General features: G+C 38.9%; 2 protein-coding genes and 1 long non-coding RNA gene across 4 annotated transcripts; 1 reads left to right on the top strand and 2 right to left on the bottom strand.

Annotated features, from left to right (window-relative positions):
• Positions 1 to 1,131: 1,131 nt before the first annotated feature.
• On the bottom strand, positions 1,132 to 11,417 carry LOC148188529 (uncharacterized). 2 transcript variants are annotated; one of them, XR_015777657.1, is made up of 3 exons: positions 11,192 to 11,417; positions 8,209 to 8,341; positions 1,132 to 1,270 (listed from the first exon to the last, which is right to left on the bottom strand). It is a non-coding gene; the product is annotated as an uncharacterized LOC148188529 (long non-coding RNA). The 2 variants fall into 2 exon arrangements; XR_015777658.1 differs by having other exon boundaries at positions 1,156 to 1,295.
• mettl21cb (methyltransferase 21C, AARS1 lysine b) lies at positions 8,297 to 15,666 on the top strand. The gene is made up of 5 exons (XM_042495312.2): positions 8,297 to 8,419; positions 10,263 to 10,392; positions 12,288 to 12,451; positions 12,534 to 12,651; positions 14,146 to 15,666. The coding sequence occupies exons 2-5, from the start codon at positions 10,275 to 10,277 to the stop codon at positions 14,541 to 14,543; spliced, it is 798 nt and encodes a 265-aa protein (XP_042351246.1). The 5' UTR covers positions 8,297 to 8,419; positions 10,263 to 10,274; the 3' UTR covers positions 14,544 to 15,666.
• On the bottom strand, positions 15,640 to 21,644 carry LOC121949224 (rhodopsin kinase GRK1-like). The gene is made up of 7 exons (XM_042494851.2): positions 20,736 to 21,644; positions 19,923 to 20,050; positions 18,499 to 18,656; positions 18,327 to 18,410; positions 18,090 to 18,214; positions 17,801 to 18,002; positions 15,640 to 16,747 (listed from the first exon to the last, which is right to left on the bottom strand). Exons 1-7 carry the CDS (start codon positions 21,432 to 21,434, stop codon positions 16,458 to 16,460), a joined length of 1,686 nt encoding a protein of 561 aa, XP_042350785.1. The 5' UTR covers positions 21,435 to 21,644; the 3' UTR covers positions 15,640 to 16,457.
• Between the last annotated feature and the right edge of the window lie 1,394 nt (positions 21,645 to 23,038).

The raw sequence follows: 23,038 nt of genomic DNA, 5'->3' as shown, positions 1-23,038 counted from the left end.
TGAGAAAATGGCCTTTAATTGATATAAATAATATAGTATATAAAGTAAAATAGTATTTAATAATAATATAATAGTATATAAAGTAATATAGTAAAATAATATAATAATAGATATTACCATGACATTTCTCTAGCTGATTACTAACAATTATTTTTTGTATTACCAGTTTTATGAAATTTCATGTTTATATATGCAAATGAGGCAGGATCTAAATAATTGTTTGCTTTTTGCATAAATGTCCAGAACAGAAATCTGAACACCTAAATGTGTATTTTGGGTGTTTTCTTTCATCTAGGCTGAAGCAAAACAGGCAAAAATCTCAAAATTAACCAGAGCATGACTAAAAAGAAATGATTTCTCCTCAAGTGTCTCTCGGAAAAAAGTCAAATTTGTTTCTTTATGACACCTAAGGCGAACAACTTTGAAGGCAATAAACATGATGAAGGCAATATGGCCATAAAAATCAAAATTGTGCACGTATCTCCCGGAATTGCCCATAAATAAAGCCACACTGGGATAGAGTAAAGTTAGTACTGAATTATGATATAAAACCTCCAATAAGTGTTCCATATTATACCTGGGCAATATAACTAAAAAGATAACCAATTGGTCAAAATCCTCCTCACAGCTGGAAGGTCAATACAAGAAGAAAAAAGAGTGAAACAAGACAAGTTAAACAGAAAATGGAAAAAATTAATTAGGTTTAGAAAAAAAAATGCGCTGTATAATTTTATTGAAAATAATGTACATTTTCTTACAAAAGTTTTAATGTGCAGATACTGTATATTGATTCACTAGCTGTAACCTCCTGTTTTTAGCTGTAAGTTTAGATGTTATGTTTTTTTGTGCATGTATGAAGGCATTTAAGACTGGAGAGATTTTTAAAGATACTGTACTTCCAGCTTGTGGCCACAGGGCAGAGCTGTTGTCCTGGTGTGATACTGGAGGGGAAATGTTACCAGTTCTTTAGAGAGCCAAAGAGAGCTGAAGATGCGATGAGATATTTAGGCTACATATTCTCCACTGTCGCATAAACATACCTTAAAATCTATAAAAACTTAGACTTTTATAGAAACACACAATGTGTATAATCACCACTCTCACTTTTCCTCTCTGTTTCCCATCAGTCTTTCTGTCAGAAACATTTCCCCGGCGGCCACCTGGCCTCCATCACGAGCCGACACGTCCACAGAGAGGTGATGAACATGATGCTGCGGCAGAGTGGGGCGTGCACGAGCACCTGGATTGGCGGGCTGCGATATCTGGAGGTCTGTGTGTTCAGTGAAGGAGGAAACCTATTAATGATAATTCAGCCTTCACTAATCACATCGTGGAGTGCTTCATTTCATTGCCATGTTTGTATCTGGAGGGTAAATTAAATAAACGACTCCTCCATCTAATTTCACCTCATTAATCTGCTGTTATCTGTCAGACCGGTCGCTTTATCTGGTTGGATGGATCCCACTGGAGCTACGCTGATTGGCTGTCAGGGGATCCCCATAACCCAGCGCACGTGGAGGACTGTGTGGAGCTGCTGCTGATTGTTGTCTAAAACTATACTGAACATATATTTTTCAAACTTTTCTGTCGCACCCAATTTCTAGTTTTTAATCAGCTGATCGTTTGCCTCCTTTAGGAAATGGAAAATTTAATGACTTCACATGTTGGGAACCTCAGGCCTTCATCTGCTGCTACCCTTCTCTGCAGAGAGCTCCTTTTATATCTGCTTATATCTCTGATTTGATGTAGTTTGTTACTTGTAAGTACATTTTTAAAATATCACATATTGAAAAGGCGAATAAACTGACTTAAAGGACCATCACATAATTTACTGAATACAGTAAAATCAGGACTTCTGAACATGTTGTACATTATATTCAGTATGGTTTTATTTGTTTTTGATAACAAGATAATATCCTGTAAATAAAGAAAAATGTATTTAATTCTTATGCTTGTTGCGACTATTACCCTTCTGAAAAAAGCTTACTAAATTGAACATAATTTAAGTGTATAAAGTATACAAGTGTCCCTAATTAACTACCGAAAGCTTTTTTAAAATACATTTAAAAAACAAACTGCTTATATTTTTAATGCCACTAATTATATATATATATATATATATATATATATATATATATATATATATATATATATATATATATATATATATATTAAACAATTAGTAAAAAGTGCACAAATAGCAAGTGCAGAAGCTAAAGCACTTTTTTTTAGTAAGCTACAATCAAAGGTTCAGTGTGCAGGATTTAGGGGGGATATATTACATATTGAAATGGAATATAATGAGTTTGTTTTCTTTAGTGAAAGACATAATTGTTGTGTTTTTGTTACCTCAGAATGAGCGTTTTAATTCTACACAGGAAGCTGGTCCTCATTTCTGTGGATTATGTTTCTACAGTAGCTCAGAACAGATAAACCAAACACACATCAGCCACCAAAGTTAGCAGCCCCTCTGTGACAAGCACTTTCATAAAAATACTAATGTTTTGGTGTAACACTGCTTTATTCAGTGTTTTTACCGGTTTAAATCACTGGGTCTGTTTGTTTTGAGGAGGAGGAGACGCCCGCGGGTAATTTGGCTCCTGTAAAATCCTGCTGAATATTTGGATCTTCAGTTATCAGAGAAAAAAAGGTGAGCACACATTAGCAGGTGCTGTGCTGGGGGCTTTTCTGGGATGTGTCAAACACTGACTGAGAAACACTGCCTTGTCACATGAAACTGCTTTATTCAGTGTTTTTACTGCTTTAAATCCCTGGGTCTATCTTTTGTTGTTTTTTTTTTTGAGAGGAACAGACGCCTGCTAACTGGGAAAAGTTTCAGTTGGTTGCAGTCCTCAATCCTCACTGCTAAATGCTCCTAAATCCCCCTAAATCATACACACAGCTTCTTTAAATATTGTTTAATGCACTTTGCCTGAAAATTGGACTTCAGTAGATTTGCACCTACATGGTGTGTGTGTAACCTTCTCTCACTGATTATTTTTTAAATCATATCAAATGACGTCCTTCACATTTACATGAAGTTGATGTGATGTCCATCAGTGCTACCCAGCATGCCCTCTGTATCCCTGTTTGTTGACCTGGGGCTTTAACCAGCTGTTTTTGAGGTTTAGGTGATGAGTGTTTACCAGGAAACAGTGACACAACCATCAGTCCGATGGGTGTATCTAAACCTCCAGTCCATCCGAGACCCATACACGGCCGGCTCACCTCATCCGACTCACGAAGTCCAGGAATTCTGGCTTATTTATCAGATCAAGACGCAGTCGCTATATCTATCTCTCCTTGTGCCAAAAATCTGTCATGGCTATAGAAGCTGTTTACTCCCAGATTTCGTGTTCACCGTCTGCAACGTTGCTGCCTGGATGTTTATGCTGTTCTGTCAACGTGGCATCTATACTCAATGAATTCCAATCCTCGTCTTCCCCTTTTGAATTACAGGAGCTTATCGCCCATTAACTGATGTATTCACACACTCACGCTGCACATGCAGCTACTGTAAAGCCTGCCAGCTCTCACATGTTGCTGTGTGTGACTGTGACTCATTTTCCACTGGCCTACACAAGCTTTCCCTGACCTTTGGACGTGGAGGTGAGGATTACCACCTCTAAGGTGATGACTGGCAGCTCTTTATCCTTCTATTTTAATTGCAGACTGCTACTAACATACTAATACTAACAGCCACCATCACTATTATGAGAACATTTTACAATCCTAAGCTATTTTTTGAGAAACACAATATTTGACACATGTAAGCGTTATAGATTTTCTATTGTTCCCCTACCTGGAAAAGTGACTTTTGCTGGATTTAGATCACAGTTGAATGTGCTTCTCCAGTCTATAACTGGCCTTGCTGTGTATCACGTGGGTACATTACAAAATTATATTTTTAGACTGTGTGTGCATAAGATCTGCATCATACGGCAGGTGTATACATTCAAACTGATGAATGAGAAATAATTAAACAGCAGTTGTAACAAGAAAAAGAGGCAAAACAAGAACATCTGTGCATTTGATGAAACTGTCAATACATCCTGAAAGCAGTGCATGAGACAGATAAACTGTGAAAAAACATCTGGTTGTCTCTTCCTATTGCTCCTAAGAGCCAACACAGTCAGTCATGTCAATCACTCAGTCAATCTGTCAAACTAGGCAACGCTGATTAACTATGAATTAATATTTTGTTACGGCACTGACTGTTTCTCACCACAAATGTTTTCATAGACATATTTCAGTGTACCGTTTAGCTGTAAAATTATAAAGTTTGGTCCGGCCACCACTTTGGAAACAAGTGAAGAACCATCCACCGGCCAGAGCGAACTTTCTTATTTCACAGCTTAACAGTACACTAAAATGTGTCTCTGAAAGCATCTGAGGCAATAAATAGTCAATGCATTAACAAACTAATTAATATTTGATCTGTGCTGCCTAGTTTTTACACAGTTCACAATCAGAAAATTGACAGCTGCGTTACAGACTGGCTGTTTGCCCTCAGCTGCGGCGTATTCTTGCAAATGCAATTGAGCATGATTGAGCATGATGAGCATGATTTTTTTACAGTCTCATGTACAGCAATCAGGATACAGGGACAATTTTAGCAAATATAACAAAAAAGTTGTTTTTTTTTTCCGAAAAAATACTAACTGTAGCATTAATGAGCAGGGCCAGTCCTGCAAAGTGCTTCTTGTTTTGCCTCGTTTTTTTGTAGTGACTCCTGTTTTATTAATTTATCATTCATCTGTTTAAATGTAAATACCAGTCTGATTAGACTAATTATATTCTCTGTCTCACATTTACTGCTGTCAGGACAGTACGACTACTACTACTACTACAGTGTCAGCTGCAGAAAATATGACAAACGTTACCAACTCTAGCTTTAAGTGATATAAACAACTGCTTAGGGCCCCCCTGGTTTAAGAAGTTTTCCAAATGAATAAGAGACAATAACAAAGTAAAGATTGAACGGCCTAAGAAAAAACACAAGAAAAATAATGAGCTCACAAATTTGCGAAACCACTTAGATAGCCTAAGTGATTTACTGTCCCCATAAAACAAACAAACTCTGTAAAAAAAAAAAAAAAAAAAACATCCACAGGGTTAGGGGGATAATATACAGTCTATTATCATAGTCTATTTTTGACAGTGTTAATAGGTCTCACTTTAGTCTTTACATGCTTATTTGTATATTATGTGTGCTCAAATTAATATTAATTATTTACAAGTTGGTTTAGTGCCATTGAACACATTACAGTTGGGGGGTGGCTAGGGGGGACAAACCAAATCCTACTTTGGGCCCCCAAAAGCCTAGTGCTGCTCCTGCATCTGTGCAGTATATCATTCATCAACAATGACTGATAAATGAAACAGAGAGCTGTGGATTCCTGCTGTCGAGATGCTGATGCTCTGGAAATCCCCTAATACCTCGACTCCTTGTTGTAATGTTGCTGTTTAGATGAGAGTGACTCAGTGTTGCAGCTTGCCATCTGTCAGTTCAACTCATTTTCTAGCTTCATGCAGCCCAAACAGTTGTCTGCTGGTTTGTTTGTGTGTGAGTGTGTGTTCACGCACCAAAGCTGTGAATGCTCCCCACTGAGCCCCACAGCCCGGCTTACAGAAACACTCTGCACAGTGAATACCGCTGTATGCATCCTCGGGCATAAACTTTGCGTTACAGACTGGAATCTGGTACTAAAACAGTCTGTGAACATCGTCGACACAACAGCTTTTTATAGTGCAAATACCAGCTGTAATCTGCACGCTTTTCTTCATGTCAGCGTACTTTTGTCACGATACTAGAACTTCTAACTTTGACTATAACTAGAATAACAGTGATTTTTGAAACCATTCTCAATATCACTGGGAAAAATTGATATTAAGAGCATCAAATTTAAAATATTAATCAAAAGATAAATTTAACAAGGCCATAACGTGACGACGACGACTTTTCTTGGATCAGTAGCAGAGAATAGCAGCATGACTGTCGTAAAAATTAACATTAAGAGAGAGCGAGAAAGTGCAGCACCATTGTATGTGGAAAATGACCACATAAACTATCTCAAATTATCAGAATATGTATCAGTAAAATGATGTCGGTGCACATGGCAGTTCTGTACAGAAAAAATAAAATACTAAAAACTTCCTCATCTGTGTCTGGTCAGATATAGGAGCCATTTTCAAGAAAAAATAGCTCATATGAAAGTCGGTTATGTTCTTAAAGACCACTGTTCAACTGAAGCTTAACTGAAATAATGTAGACTTTCGAACATTTCTTTCTAATTTTGAATGCCTTCGATAAACTTTTAGATTATTTAAAGGTGGGTTTTTTTTAGTTTTGAGTCTGTTTATTGAATTTCACACTGCAGGGAAATCTATGCAAACCGATTGTTTCTTAAATTAGAAGAAAAATACATGAAAACGTTTTGATGGTTATTAAAGCTGGGGTAGGTAGAAATCTGGAAAAGGCTCTCCTCTCTGTCCTAAGCTCCTCCCACCAGAAGACCACGGATTTAAGCACGCGTTTCGTGCAGTAACCCAGTGATTCCCACATACTGATTTATTTCATTGCACAGTTGCATGCAACACATTCACTGACCGCTCGCACCCCTCTTAGAAGTCTAGCGTCCCCTTTGTGCACTTGCATTACAATATGGTTAAAGTTTATTGTGGAATTTGTGCACAGTGACGCCAAAATAAAACTGCCCACCCAAGTTTGAAAGGACTTGTCTCATCTCATTTTCTACAAATTACATGAACTTTAGGTCACAGCTCATCATGCGAAGCATCCTACTGTGTGTGGATAATGCTTATGGAAGAATGAATTAATATGTTAATAAGTCTACGGGGGGGACTGTCATCTTGATGTATACGGAATATAATAAAGAAACACCTTTAGTGCTGTATGGTCACATTTGCAGTTGCATTTTAATCGTCTGTATCCCTTCTGGTGATTCAATCTGTGGCCACTGGTCCTCTTTACTGATGCAGCTGGTTGGCATATGTTGTTTTTCTCATCACATTTAAACTGCAGGTCAACTCCCAGTTCTTTTAGTTCACGGCTAAAGACTTTTCTCTTTGCTACTGCCTTTTATTAAATAACACATTTCTCACTCTACAATGACTTCTTTTTAGTATTTAATACATGTCCTTGTATTTTTAAGCTTTTTTAAGTTTTATATTGCATTTAGATGTGTTTCTATGATGCGTATCTTTTGCAATTTGTCTCAATGCTTTTTATGTTTTTTGAAGAGTACTTTAAATTGCCTCATCGCTGAAATGTGCTGTTGCCTTAAGGGACTCTACGAAAATTACAAGGGTGGTAGAGCCTGGTCTGAAAAAAGGAGGGTATGATAGAGTTTAGGAGAGCGGGGAAGAGTCTTTTATAGCATATTTATGTTGGGTTTTTTTTATACTTATGAGTTATATATTCTGTATTGTATTGTCTGTGGTTCAAATGTGCAAATGTGACACAGACTTTTATTTTATCTCTCATTCTCGTTTCCTGTCATCTCACCTCCATCACTATTTAATAAAGGCATACCCCCCCCCAAAAAAAATATTTTTTTATAATGATAAAGTTAAGCCACCCCTCAACCCCCCAAATAAATTTTCACACAGTCCCTAAAATAGTTTTCCAGTTAATAGCGTTTTCTTCTACGTTTGATTAACTAACAAACTTAAGTTTATGTGCATCACAGTGAGCAGGAGAGAGAAAGACGGAGCACACGGGTTAAAAGATGGCACGCGTCAGATGGGTGTAGAGAGGAAGGATAAATTAATCAAAAGTATTAAAGGTGGAAGTATTAATTCCAGGTCAGCTCTGTATAAACAGCTTTCTGACGCTCTTCTTCTGATTGCTTTAGAAATCAACGCTCGTCTCTGTGGAGTCTGTCAGGTGGCACACATCCACCTCACACATCCATAACAAACCTGGTACACATCTCCCTCCCAGGATAAACATAAATATGCAAATATGTTGGCATTGCTCACAGTGTGAAAACATGTTGTTGTCAAATGTTTGCTTGTCCCCACAGCCCTACCTGAGACCCCTGCGTAAAGCCAGATGTCTGGTTCGTTAGGGATGAGAGGAGGGAGCATTCTGCAGATGTTGTGAAACATTTTCAGAGGAAAAGAAATGATGGATTCTGATTTTAAAGCAACAGTAGCGTAAAGTAATATTCAGAATATACACACCGACAGGAGGAGTTGATGTTGAAGTTCTGGGAGGGGTCAGGACTGCTCATCTCTCTTCCAGAGATTATAAATCTGTTTCTCTGCTTCTGTGTGCCAAAATACCACAGCCTCGCTCAGGGGTGTGTCACAGCGTCTATAAACACAAGAACACAGCAGAGAGAAGTTCAGACACAACAAGGAAAGAAGAAGAAGAGACGACTGCATCGAACAGGTATGTTTCAGCAACACACTTAAAGGCATTTTGATATTTTTGGTGAATGAGAGAAATAATTATAAGAAAATCAGTATATCAACTTTACTTAAAATGAAAATAATTTTAACACAGTATCATGATGTTCCTTCCACATATGCATGAATATGATGTGCATCTGCGGTAAATAACAATCCAACGAGTCCTCTGTATCCCTGCGTGTGACACGGGGCTTTAACCAGCTGTGTTTCTGGGCTCCAGACTGGAGTCCAGTGACAGCCAAAGAGACTAGTGAACTAAATCTAGTCCGTTCTTAACTCGCTCCAACTTTTACTGAGCTTAAAATGTGTGGCAAACATACAAATCATTTACCATACACACTAAAAATAAAACTCCTCGCCAGAAGAACAACGCAAATGTTTGTGATAATCCAGATAATTAAAACGTAAAGATATGCATCTCGACCACATGGCTTTTATGCCTAACTGAAGACTAAACCATGAATGCAATTTTAACAATAATTATTTAAAGACATATCAAAACTTGTTGAAACATAATAAGGGAGTAGTTTTCATATATTTATATCATGCTGTTTATTGCATTTGCTTATATCTTTTATATATTTATATTTTATTTTAGATTTATATTTATTATTTATATTTTTTATTCATTATTTTTGATGTTTACATCATATATCATAACTTTTTCTTGCTTTGAAATGGTGCGGCATTAAAAAAACAATGTTAAATAGGCATACAGTATATACATGCATCTATATATACATGTCTGAACATTTGTGGTAAAAAAAAAAAAAATATATATATATATATACACATGTTTAATCGCTGATTGTGCTTTAATAAATAGACACGTACTATAGCTATAGATGGATCTGTTATATCCAGAGGATGTGCAGAAATTTAACACATAAAAGTCACTATATTTGTCATGAGAAGCTTTCTTAAAATGACACTTCAGCATTTTTTAGCCTGGACCCCCATTTTCCAATGTTATTTATCTACTTTATCTATCTAAAGTACCTTTTACACTTCATCTTCAAGGTGGGAATTTCATGCCGTTATGCGGCCTCACAATTCTGTATAAAAGGTACTGTCTTTGTACCTTTAAGCCGGCAGCAGCGGCAGTAACAGCTCTGGAACCGTGTCTGTATAAACGAGACATCCGTCAGGGATGATGGGTGGCGAGGGTCTGACGTTTTGATAAAATGTTATGTGTGAATCCTTTTTAGCAATAAGCAGCTAAACAACAGCAGCCAAAGTCTGTAAATCTGTAAAACAATGATATGAGGACGCTCCTACCCTCTGAGCAGAAAATGTGATCTGCCGCCATATAACAGCGTTGCCAACATATGTGTTATATGTCACACTGGAGGCCATCGATGTTGTGTTACATGTCACATCCGGAACGCCTCTTTTGATTTTCAATGCCGGCATGCTGTCTATAATCATACACTGAAGCACTAAGATTGAGTGGCAATATGGCCAATGGTGTTTTTTTACCCATAATGGAGACTAAAATCCAGAATATCTCGGTCTCTGCTCAACAAATTAATAATAATATATTTTATTTATAATGCACTTTACATTTGGAAAAAAATGCTAAAACAGTGCTACAAGCATAAAAAACTGATAAAAACAACTAGCATAACAGAATATTACAAGTCATAAAAATATGAGCATAAAGCAAGTAGAGCAACCAGCAAGAGGTTACTCAAATTCATCACATCTAATCCTTGCCTTGAGTCCACTAACTTTTTAAAATGACTTAATCATAGTCAAAAGCTACACTAAAATGTACTCATGTCATGTCATAAAAGCTTAATAGCCTAAATTCTCTTCAACAGTATTCAGTGGTCATGGAGAGATTGTCCACAGGCAGTGAGCATGTCAGACAGAGGGATTGTGGAAAAAAACAAGAGATGGACGACAAACAGGGTGGGAAACTACAGGTGAAGCAGCGGACCACAGATGAAGGTAACTTTGGATTGAACACTCAAGAATAAATGTACAGTGCCTTGCAAAAGTATTCATCCTCCTCAAAGTTTTTCCTATTTTGTTGCATTATAACCTGTTATTTAAATGGATTTTTATTGGGGTAATGGACCTACACAGAGTAGTCCAAATTGGTGAAATGAAATCTAATTGTTTTTTAATTTTTTTAATTAAATTTCCCTTTGCTATGACGCCCCTGAATAAGACTTGGAGCTACCAATCACCTTCAAAAGTCACATAATTTGTTTTAAAAGAAAAAGTCCACCTGTGTGTAATCTAAGTGCCACATGATCTTAGTTTGTGTTTGTGCTCTGAAAGGCACCAAAGTCTGCAGAAACATTGTGCAAAGTTTCGCACCAAGCAAGTAGCACCATAAAGACCAAAGCCATCATCAGATTTGGGAATATGTTGAAATAATATATGAGTTAAAAGACAGAAAAAGTTATAAAGGGGTAGGGATTTATAAGTTTTACTTCTATTTACTCCTTTTTGGACACCTACTTTTTTGTTTGTTTGTTTATGTTTTAATTTTAGGTTCTAAATTAAGTAATTCATTAATTATTCGTTTATGTTTTTGCAAGGCTCTGTATGTCTGTATTTTGTACATCTGTATATAACATCATGCAGATTCTTCGATTCTCGTTTTTAACGGTTCAGAATCGATTAAAAATCCTAAACATCGATTGTGGACTATATTCACTAAATATAGTCTATTCTTAACCCTCTAAATTTTTTATTATTTAGAAAAGTCTTAATAATTTCGCACCGTTTGTCGCCTTACTTTTTTCGCCGGTGAAAGCTGCCGGCTGTGCCGCTCAGAGGGATGTCTCTCTCAGTATCCAGCCTGGGAATTCAGGTGTTTTTACGGGACCTTTTTCAATAAATACACACAGATAGATCCGATATTGTGTGTCTTCCGTCCATATTTTATCCATATTTCGATCGCAAAAGTACATTAGCATCGATGCTAAACGCCATATTGGTTTCCCATGGTTCCTTTGGCGAGGTCAGACGTTTGTTTCGGTTTTCCGCCAATCGGAAGACGAGCCGACGCTTCGTATCCGGTGACGTATGGTACACGTCATCTCGAGCAAACTGCACTGTGATTGGTCTAATCCGACTGTATCTCTCGCTATATGTTATTAGTAGCGCCTCCTGCATTAGAATAAACTCTGGTAGCCCCTATAATAATAATAATGATAACAATAATAACAACAACAACAATAATAATAATAATAATAATAATAATAATAATAATAATAATAATAATGATACAAGGTAAATCAGGAGACAGTCTAACAAGAAGCAGGGCCTCATATGATTGTAAACTCTGTGTTCGCTGCAGGCAGAGCAGGCAGGAGAATCAGGCCCCTCTCTGAAGTGAAGTGAGTGTGATGTGGCCCTCTGCAGCATCACAGAGAGGAGCTGCTTTGCAGAATGGCACAGATAATGGGATACACAAACAACTGAAAAAAAACAACAAAACAATGGGACTTTTTTTTTTTTGGAAAAGTGTGTCCATTTTTTGAACTATAATAATGAAAGTGTTTATTTTTTCACTTTTTTTCAATGACAATGTTTATTTTTTCACTTTCTGATTCCCAACAATAGGTTTCCTACAGCAAAAAAAAGCTTATACATAATAAAACTTCCATAATTTTATACACACATTGCCTTCATAACATAATATGCCACTGGCAAAACAGACTGGAGTAGATCCTAAAATAACACCATATATATTTTGAAATCGTTTTGAATCGAGAATCGATTCTGAATCGAACTGTGACCCCAAGAATCGAAATCGAATCGTGAGATACTGAAAGATTCACACCCCTATCTGCCGCGCTGTAACCTTCATGAAAAACTCTCCTCTACAGTGTCAACAGACCAGAAGGTGATGGCAGGAGAGGCTTCAGACAGGAGGAACATCTGGGAGCCGAGTGTTTACTACGCACTGGGGAAGGAGTCTTTTTATTTTGCTGGTCAAGACATAAGCATCCGAGAGTCTATGGATACTTACGGTGCTCTGATCTGGCCCGGGGTACGCTCTGTTAATATGTGACTGTGTGTATCTGCATATTATCTCACTTCTGTTGTTGTGATAATGAGGATTTATTTTGTAGGCGATCGCTTTGAGCCAGTTCTTGGAGAATAACCAGCAACAAGTGAACCTGATGGACAAAGCAGTGCTGGAGATTGGAGCTGGAACCGGCCTGCTCTCAATAGTGGCCAGTCTGCTTGGTAAGTCTCTGATAATTGAGTCCATTTGCACTTTACAGTGTGTAGGGAGGACAGGAAATGGCTCTAATTTGTCTGTCCTGCACTTTTGTGTGTGTGTGTGTGTGTGTGTGTGTGTGTGTGTGTGTGTGTGTGTGTGCGTTAAAATGTTGAATGTTTCTCAAATGTTTTTACAGCTAACCAAGATTCTTGTAAATTGCTTACCTTACAGCTAAAAGTTTAAAAAAAGATTGCTCTCACAACTTGTATGAAAGATATCCACACAAACACATTATGAGTGTAATTAAATTTGATGAGTTTAATGACAAAGCAGACAATTCTAATTCTAATTCTTGATACTTAACATAACTCATAGAGGCTTTTTGCCAGCTTGTGATAATAACAGTTGGTTTGGTGTCAAATCAGCATTAATCAAGACATTTTTATAAGAGCTGTAATTTAAATTTCATACCTAAGACACACCTAGAACAGTCTATTTAATTGTGGCTCTTAAGGAAATCCGTGGAGGGTTTATTGCATAAATATGCACTCAATATTTTGTGGGTTTCTGTTCATCTTTTGTGCAAAATTGACATTTTGGCCTTTTGGTGGAACTCGAGGAAACATCAGCACGTCACTAAAACACTGATTCATTGTGTAGGAGGCTTGCCTATCCACCCACACTAAAATGTCTGCAAACAGGCCAGTAGTTGTTAAGATATTGACAAGAAAAAGTGATTATGCTGTGATACTGATATTTACATCCTTTGGTCTCCTTCATTAAACATGCAGCGGGAAAAAATGTAATTTTATGCCAGATTAAACAGAACATTTATTCACACAAAAGGGATCATTGCAGTGATAAAGAACTGGTTCCTCTGAATCCTCTTCATTGCTTTCCTCTGCCTTTATCAACTAAGAGAAATCCATAAAAGTTAATTATTCTTTCAACAATACTTCAAAACCAGCATCACTGGACACTGGACTTATAAACAGAACCAGTTTTAAATTTTCCCCCAAAGAAGGACATGAATGTGTGAAAAATGTCATGGCATCGCAGCCAATAGTTGTGGAGACATTTCACTCAAAACTGCAAACGTCAAAATCATTTATTTTTTACTTTTTGTAATCATTGATTTGTTTCATCGTACTTTCATCGTATAATAACTCTTTTATTATACGACTACTACGAAAAAAAGGTTAACTTTTCTTCTGGAGTATTAATACAAGTGGGCACGTATGGATGAGATGCGGCTATGTATCAATGGTTTATTATACTCTGCACTAAACTAAAAAACATAATGTCGTCACTAGAGGAAAAGTCAGGGGATCGCCAAAGTCATTGGCATTGATTTTCAGACAACAACAAATATCTGTTCGAAATTCCATGGAAATTCGCTGTATAGTTGGACCTGTATCCTTCCTGGAGCTAAAAATGTGCCAGTAAACAAAGAAAGTTGGCGAATGAGTCTTACTATCTGTACCTCAGCTGCCTCGGTGTTCGTTCCTCTTTTCCAGGTGCTTGGGTAACGGCGACTGACCTGCCAGACATCTTGTCTAACCTGACCTTTAACCTTATGCGAAACACCAAGGGCCGGTCCCGCTACACCCCTCAGGTGGCCGCTCTTACCTGGGCTAAGAACCTGGAGCGAGACTTCCCCTACCCGTCCTACCGCTACGACTACGTGCTCGCAGCCGACGTGGTCTATCCCCACGGCTGCCTCGAAGAACTGCTGGAAACCATGCGTCACTTTTGTCGACCAGGGAGTCGAACGACGCTGCTGTGGGCCAACAAGATACGCTTCGAGTCAGACTTGAGGTTTACAGAGTGCTTTGAGAGCAGTTTCAACTCCATTCTGCTCGCTGAACTCCCGCAGGAGGAGGTGAGGATATACAAAGCCACGGCAAAGGAGTGACAGAGGAGCTTTGGGAGGTGGAGATTCCTGAGAGGTTAAAGGTCCAGTGTGTAAAAAAAAAGGGGGCTATATTGGCACAAATGGAAGGTTTTCATTACTCTAAGCCTTTAATATAGGGAGTGGGTCCTTGTCTAGAGAATTTTGCCATGTTGCACCGCCATATTTCTACAGAAGTCAAGTTGGACAAACTAAACACCAGCTCTCGATAAGGTCATTCGTGTTTTCACGCCAGACTCTCTCCGATAAGTGTTGGAAAACACTGTTTTCTGCTCATTGCAGACAGGCCACGCATTGTTCAAGAAACACTGACTTGTAATGTGAAACTGCGTTATTCAGTGTTCTTACTGGTTTGAATCATTTGGTCTGTTCGTTTTGCAGAGGAAGGAACCTCAACGGATAATTCGGCTCCTGATAAAAAAAAAACTCCTGAATGTCCGCATCAGAACAAAGATGAGCACACATTAGCAGTAGCTCGTCACGATATCCCGAACAGCATCGAAAAAATACAGATTCTTATTGTGAAGCTGCTTTATTCACCATTTTGATCTGTTTAAATCAGCAGGTCTGTTGGTTTTGAAGAGGAAGAAACCTCTGCAGATAATCTGTCTTTCTGTAAAAATATCTCCTTAACATCTGGATTTTAAGTTATTGGGTTAAAAAGGTGAGCATACATTAGCAGGTGCTGTCACAGACCAGGAGAATTTAAACAAAAAACTTCTTAATTTAGTGTTTTTACAGGTTTAAATCACTGGATCTGTTTGTTTGGAGAGGGAGACGCCTCTGCGGATAATTTGACTCCTGGTAAAAACCTCTTGAACAATGAACATTAAAGAATCCTAACCAGGGGAAGTTTCAGCTGTTTATAATCTGCAATCCTCACCACTAGATGTCACTAAATCCCCCTAAATCTTACACACTGGACCTTAAAAGGTTTTTGTGTTTTAATTTGAAAAGAAAAAGTAAATTCAAATTTTTTTTCTCGCTGATTTAAATCAATGTAGAAAGTGGAGTAAAAAAGTAAAATCTTGTTCTGATCCGTTTACACAACATTCCTGGACTGTGCTGTAACTGTTGTCAAACAGAAATGAAGCTCCGGTTTTCATTTCAAAAAGCTATTTTATTTGCCAGCACGTTTTCATACAGTTGATATTTTATGAATAAGTTGATACTTGACTCAACTTTTGTTCAGAAGTTTGTTGCTTTAAACATTTCTCTATATTCAGATTTGTCTCTTGACTACATCAACTTTTATCAAAGGTGCTCTGTTTTTGGCTACTTGTGCAAAAAGTGAATGATGAAATAAAAACGTTTCCCAAAAAGCATGAAACTTTGAGTTTCTGGTGTTGTAGCTTTTGGCATATCAACAGCAGCGGTTAATTTAGCTGTTTATAGTAAAAACTAAGGGACAATGAACTCAGTAAAGAATAAAAGGTACTTTCCTCTAAATGGCATACACTCTATGCAAGCACACACGCAAGAGAGTGAACCCAATACTCTACATGTTCAACATGTGATTGTCACTCAGCACCAAAGTAAATGCTTAAAAATTTGTTTTTTTTAAATGCATTTTAAATCTAAAAGCATTACAATCAATTAACACATGCACACACAAAGAGAGGAGAGTGAACGAAAACAGAGAGGGACGAAGAAAGAGGAAAGATGAAGAGAAAAAGCATGAGGACAGAGGATATAATTTCAATATTATCTTTTAACCTAAATCTATGTTTACATCCATTCCAGGTTGAAAGTCCACCTTCATTCTGTTCTTGTTGTTTCCTGCGTTCACCAATAAAAGTTTAGGGTCTCAAACTGTTTTAATCTGCCATCAGAAAGCTCAGAAGAGACTTGTTTCTGTCCTGAGTATTTGAGTCTTTATGGCGCTGTGCAGTCGATCTTCAAGCTGCTTCAGTGGCTCTACGATATGCAGCAGGTTGATGACTTTGGCTGCTCTAGTATGGACTCCCTGCGGAGGTCGTTTGGGATGCTACCCTCAGGACCCCAAACGTTGAGCTCTCCGTAGATGCCCATTTCGATCATCTCCTCTTGCCAGGGGATGGGGATGTTGCCCGAGGAAAACTCATCAAAAAAGGTCTTGTCCGGATCCTCCAAGGTCACTCCCTTCACCGAGGAGAAAGCCCCGACGTCATCCAGACTTTTAGCGTACACCACTTTAGGGTCGGGAACAAAAGGGGGAGGCAGAATACCTGGGGAGGTGAGAAATGGAAATCAAGGATTGATGCCACTTTTGAGGTATAAAGTTATCAAACTATGGCACATAGTTACTTAAACTGGTGGTAACTTAAACTGAACAAAATAACTGACGCTGCTGCTCTTTGGTTTGTGGACTGCTGTTGTGAAGCCTTGAAATTCAGTATTGGCGGTTATTTTGGAGCCAGAAGTGACCGGATGGGAGGATGGAGATGTAGAGGAGCGAGAGCTGGATCTGACTCTCAGACTGTAGCGATGCCTCGCAGACAGCCCGTCACTCAAAGCGGCTTTGACCTTAAATATGCATAACTTCAAGCCATGATCAAATAAATGTGTTATATAAAAACTAACCCCCCATACAGCTGTCATAAATGTTAAATGACTGTTTTTGTACCAGGCTGTAAATGTGTTTATTTCTGCTGTAAAGTTGGGCATTTTAACATGGAGGTCTATGAGGATTTACTCAGTTTTGGAGCCAGCCTCAAGTGGCCATTCATGAACATAGTGCACACATTCGGCCCTGATTAGTTATGGGCCAAAGTGTGATGGCAAGATAGAAAAGAAAGATGTAATCATGTCTCCAAATGGAAACTACTAGAAAAAGAAGTGTGGATCAGGTGGAGATTTTTTCAAGCAACTCTTTTGAAATTGAAGCAGATGAAAGAGAATCGAGCGCAGGTGGTGGTGTTTATTTAACTGCTGCCTGTGGAGTTGAAGTGAGCAGTGCAAAACATTAAGGCGATTTGACTCAAGTTACCTCAAATTTATATTCAGTAGGAATGGTATGGGGAGAGAACATAAAAATAACGTCCTGGATTAGGAATAAACCTGCCTCCTAAACTGTCCGTATATACAGCTATATAGGAAAGGCCTATACTATGTTTAAATGGTGATTATTAATGGTGGTACTTAGAGAGCCAAAGATTTTCCAAGAACCACTGGTTTAATGAAAAGAAATATGCCTTTTTTTGTTTTTATACATGCTAATTCATTTTTCCAGATATATTTTCCAAACCCCTGACAGGATGTTTTTTTGTTTTAAATGGTACCTGCGTTGAGTTTCCTCCAGTTGACATCATTGAAAAATGGGTGTGCTCTGATCTCATCACAGCAGTTATTCTTAAAACCCATCCTCTGATCGACCTCTTTGGCCAGCAGCCCCGCACACAGCGACTTCGCATGCTCACTGAAATTCTCCGGATATTCCACCTGCCGTGTCAGCATACGCTCTTTCATCGCCTCACGCTCAACCTAAACACAAGACAAATACCATTCTTTTTTAAAAACACATTTTGTGCAAAATAAAAGCTCAAGGTTTAAAAAAAAAAGGCAACTGACCTTTTCTCCTCTGTTTCTGAATGGATTTTTAGCAGCAATGAACTCAAACAGTGTCACCCCCAGAGTGAAGTAATCGACCGACGTGTCATATTTCTCTCCTTTCAGCATCTCTGGGGCCATGTACCCTGCAAGAACCCCATGACAAAAACAATGGGATGTATGTGAATGGGAAAATTACACCTCTACATGTAAAATGAATTGCTGAGTAACTACTTCATAGATGCAGATGACACCCACCTGGTGTCCCTGCATATCCTTTGGTTAGTGTTTTGCCTTCTTTTAGCTCCACAGCGAGACCCAGGTCAGATATACGCACATTCCCTGGTTGACAACATAAATACATCTTAATTAGCTATTAATTACATCAGCAATGGGTGTTTCTCCTTGTGTTTAACTAAAAGTGCATTACCATCATTATCGAGCAGCACATTTTCTGGTTTGAGATCTCTGTAGATGATTCTTTTCTGGTGGAGGTGCTCCAGGCCCTGGATGATCTGAGCGATGTAGAAACAGGCTCTGGGCTCCTCAAACCCCGGGTTGTTCTCATCCACCAGGTAGATATGGTACCTTCAGGGAACAGAGGAGAGATAAGCTTTGGCTACGATGTGTATCAAAATACATAAAGTTAATATAATGCTGTTTTCACATGGGTTTTTTAAATATATATATTCATTTTGCACACAAAATGAATATATTTTATATTTTCTTATTTAGCGCCGTCTGCAGACATTCAAATGTGATTTTGAAGAAATGAAGGGATTTTTTAAAATGAGAAATCAGTCTTAAAATGGTTATGCATTTTCTGAAAGTGTGACTTTAAGTGTCTGGTATATTTTAAGGAACTACTTGGGGATGTTTTTGTGATTTCGAGCCCTTATGTCTGAGAAAATAACAAAATTTGCATAAAACCTGCAGTCAAGCGAATCTTCAACAGTTGATGAATGTTACTGAGATAGTAACGGACACATGCAGCTGCAGACATTTGCGTATTTACAGACAAATAACTGTTCAGCCGTTAAAAGCGACCAAATGTGCATATTATCGCATACAGTCACTCCTGTATGATAATGTAACTGGGAGGAACCATCATTGAGGGATGAATTGTGGCACATTAGATTGTTAAATGTGTTTAAGGGCATAGGTTTAGAGTCAACATTTATCTGCCATAAAGTCTTGATAGTCAAACATTTAATTTCCTGCATTCTAGTGAATTTCTATGCACCAATTTGTGTCTTTTCTGCATCAATTTATGGTGTCAATATCTTTAATTTTGGCAAAATAAAAGTATTTTGCTACTTTCATGGTTTTACTGGGGAAGGGACAAATGCACATGTAAATATTAGGGGGGTCGTGCCACCTCTGTCACCTCTAAAATCTACACCTATGAATGTGTTCTGGTGACTAATATTCAGGGTCTTCGTGGAAAACCTGGTAAAGTCTTTGAATGTAAAAAAAAAGGTTTTGAAAAGTCAAATTTTGTTGTGTGAAATGTATAATCTTCCTCATTATTTTACATAATGGCAAATGGCAACGTTTTGTTCACCCTATCCTCTTCCCCACATCCCCTCTCCCTCTTATGTATGCCTGCTAACTGAAATTATGTGTGTTCATGTTATAGGTTATTGAAAAGACACAAAAATGTTTAGAATTTTGCCACTCAATATTACAACATCTCTCACATTATTTTTTTGGTCAAAAACACCCTCTGCAGACAGCGCAGATGCTAATAAGTACTGCAGAAACATGTTCTGTCTGTCGAGTTTAAAAAGCTGTACGAGAAACATGAGCTCTGTTTCTTCCGTCCGTGTTTGTGCTTTGAGAATGTGAAGTTACTTGAGGTCTCCTCCGTTCATGATGGTCATGACCAGACAAAGTTCATCCTTTGTCTGGAAAGCATACGCCAACGACACAATGAAGCGACTGTGAACCTTCTCCAGAATCCTCTTCTCCACCATCGCCCCCTACAGGAGGAAATCAGGAGAGACCAAAAGCAAACACGTTTTATAAAAGAGAAAAACTGAAATCTACACTTTTCTTAAATCATGTTGAAGACGAGTATTGCTGGTATACATGTTGTTTGAAACTGAGGTTAAAATGACCTCAAACAAGTCAAGGGCAAGATGTAACTGTGCCAAGAAGTTCCATTCAAAAGAGCTTTCCACTAAAGCTCCCAGTAATCACTCTATCCCTGTCTCAGTGTTTAAAACTGCAGGCTAAAGCCAAACGAGACAAGAGGCAGAGACAAAGATGATTAGCACCATCGCAGTCTGCTCAGCGCGGGGCATTTTCTCTGGAACACGGAGCCAGCGAGATGCCTTTATTAATCAAATCACTGCACGCATCGCAATTAAAAGAGCTTTGTGTTTCCCTGAAATGTGATCTGTGGAAATGTGACAATACTGTTCTCATGCTGCGGCACTTAATGTAAACTGGGGCTGGATTTATTAGTGTTTGACTGTTATTGAGATACTGTTAATACGTCAACATGTCAGACCCCTAAAAATATGCATTTCAAACAATAAGTGCCCAAAACTGGCAGCATGCATGTAAATGCAGCCCATATATTAACCCTCTATGTCTATTCAAATTTAACAAAAGACCAACAGCATGGTGAGTACAGCAGCATATTCTCTGTTGTCCTCTCACCTCATAGCCTTTTCTCTTCTTCAGCCTCTTCTTGTTGAGTTTCTTACAGGCGTACAGTTTCCCCGTTGCTTTCATCTGACAGGCAGACACCTCCCCGAACCCTCCTTTCCCCAGCACACGGAAATCCAGGAACCAGTCTGCATCCATGGGCTGCGTCTCCAGCCACTTCCACTGCAGGTACCTCTTCAGATACAAGCTCTCCAGGAAGAAAGTGTAGGGGGCCTCACGCAGATAGTCCAACGTCGTGGCCAACGCTGCGGCGAACAAATCATCGCCTGCAGCCTGCTGGTTCTCCTTCACCTTGGCGATGATGTCCTCGGGCAGGAAGGGGCAGAAGTGTTTGGCAGAGGGGTCCATGTAACGCTGGACAATCTTTGAGGCCTTCTTTTCCCTGTCTGAGTCCTCCGCCAGGTCATATCCCTCGATGTCTTTCCACAAACGGCAAGCCCCGTGGTACTCTGTGTTTGAATCCAAGAATTCCCTAAAGAGGCGTTTGCCGATGGGCTGCTCCACGCAGACCGTGTCAAAGGCCAAGTCCAGGGTGTCCCTCAGGCCCTCACACACTGTGATGTGGGGCAGCTTGAGGCGAGAGTGGTACTTCTTATCCCGAGCTGCTGCAGCACTGGAGCCATCGATGCTTCCACGAGCGTTGATGTACGCGGAGTTCGCTACCACTGTGGTCAGTCCGCCGATATCCATGTCCAGGGCCGGTGACTGTTAGGCAACGCAGAGATGAGACATTGCAAAGAGAAAACAGGATAAATGCTCCTCGCTGATGTGCAGGTGGTAAAAGTTTGAATCAAGGGTGCGAGGACAGGACCCAGATCAGGGAGCAGTGGGACAGGCAGCATGAGAGAGAAATGGGAACCTGAGACTGGTGTCTCGACTAGATCCCAGCACACTTTGAGCACTGCGTCACCCTCATTTACACACGCGCACACAAACACACACACCTGAGTCAACACCTTTCGGTAATCCATTAACACCCTAATGCCCCAGACAAAGTGTGCGAGCAAATGCTGGAACAGAAGAACACAGGCAGCATGAGCAGCTGGAGTTTCACCAGGCAGTCAGCTGGCAAATCACAGTGGGACGTTCATGTGGTGTCATCAAACAGTTGCTGGATGCTAGAAGCGAAGCGCGGCTTTGAAAAAACAATGTTTCCGATTAACTTGGAAACCTACGGTTGATGAAATACATTCAAATGACCTTTTTTTTCACAATACACGAGCTGGTGTTAAACACAAAAATTACATTAAATCCTCCTTTAAATAAAACATCCTTTAGAGTGGGAAATTTTAAATAAATTAAATCTTAATACAGGTTGATATGCCATTGTGTACAGTGAAAGGGTTACTGGTTGCAGTAATTGCCCGTGCTAGCCTCTAAGAAATCTAGGATCAAATTCAGTGTACGTGATTGGGAGACAACAGCCTAGTTCAGTGTAAAATTAAAATTCTTTAGTTCAGTTGAGCAGTCTGCTCTTTTAGTCTTTAAAACATCAAATTACTTTGTGTCGCTGTCCTTTTTCCTGCTGCGCAAGCAAACAGGTTGTGGATGTACAAAGAAGGAATCTTGTACAAAAAAGACCAATTTCAGAGGATATTCTCTTGAATTAAAGGGACGTTCAACTGCAAAATAAAAACACAAATTATTCCTCTTACGGATTCTTATTTTATCTTTTTAAACTGTGTTTTTAAAATGACTAATAAACCTACTTCATCAGAAGTGCGTTTTAAATGTCTAGATTGTTTGGGTGTAAGTTGTCAAGTGTTGGAGGTAACAACCAAAGAGGTTTCCGTCTTCTTCGCCGACATTGATGTTGAAAATCTCAACATCAATGTCTCTTTCCAGAAATCAGGACTCAGTTACTCAAGATAATTCACAGACCTTGCTGTGAGCAGCTTCACAGAGGAACTGTTTGTCTACCCAAGTACACCAACTGCATCACCGTGCAGAAGGAAGCGTGCATCTACTCATGGATGAGAAGCTCATGCTTGTGACAGCGGGTTTTATTCTCCCATTACTTGTGCTGAAATCACTCTAAGAGATTTAGTTGTTGTCAGTATTAACAGGTGGAGTAATTACAGCAACCAGTAACTGTTTCATTGCACAGATCAGTTTTAAGATGGAAAAACATGAACCTTTCCTTTAAATGCACATGGGATTTTAAGGGGAAAAAGGAGCTTAAGTGTCATGCACTGACACGTTCTGCAGCCTCAGGATCAGAATTATTGAGCAATCGCAAACACTTTACAAAACTTGGAAATTATTCAGTGCCTGCAGCATGTGCTTCATTCTGA

This window comes from Plectropomus leopardus, chromosome 10 (assembly GCF_026936395.1).
Source record: "Plectropomus leopardus strain MGB_pleo_1.0 chromosome 10, ASM2693639v1, whole genome shotgun sequence".
Taxonomy (NCBI): Eukaryota; Metazoa; Chordata; class Actinopteri; order Perciformes; family Serranidae; genus Plectropomus; species Plectropomus leopardus.
This window is presented reverse-complemented; position numbering and strand designations above follow the sequence as displayed.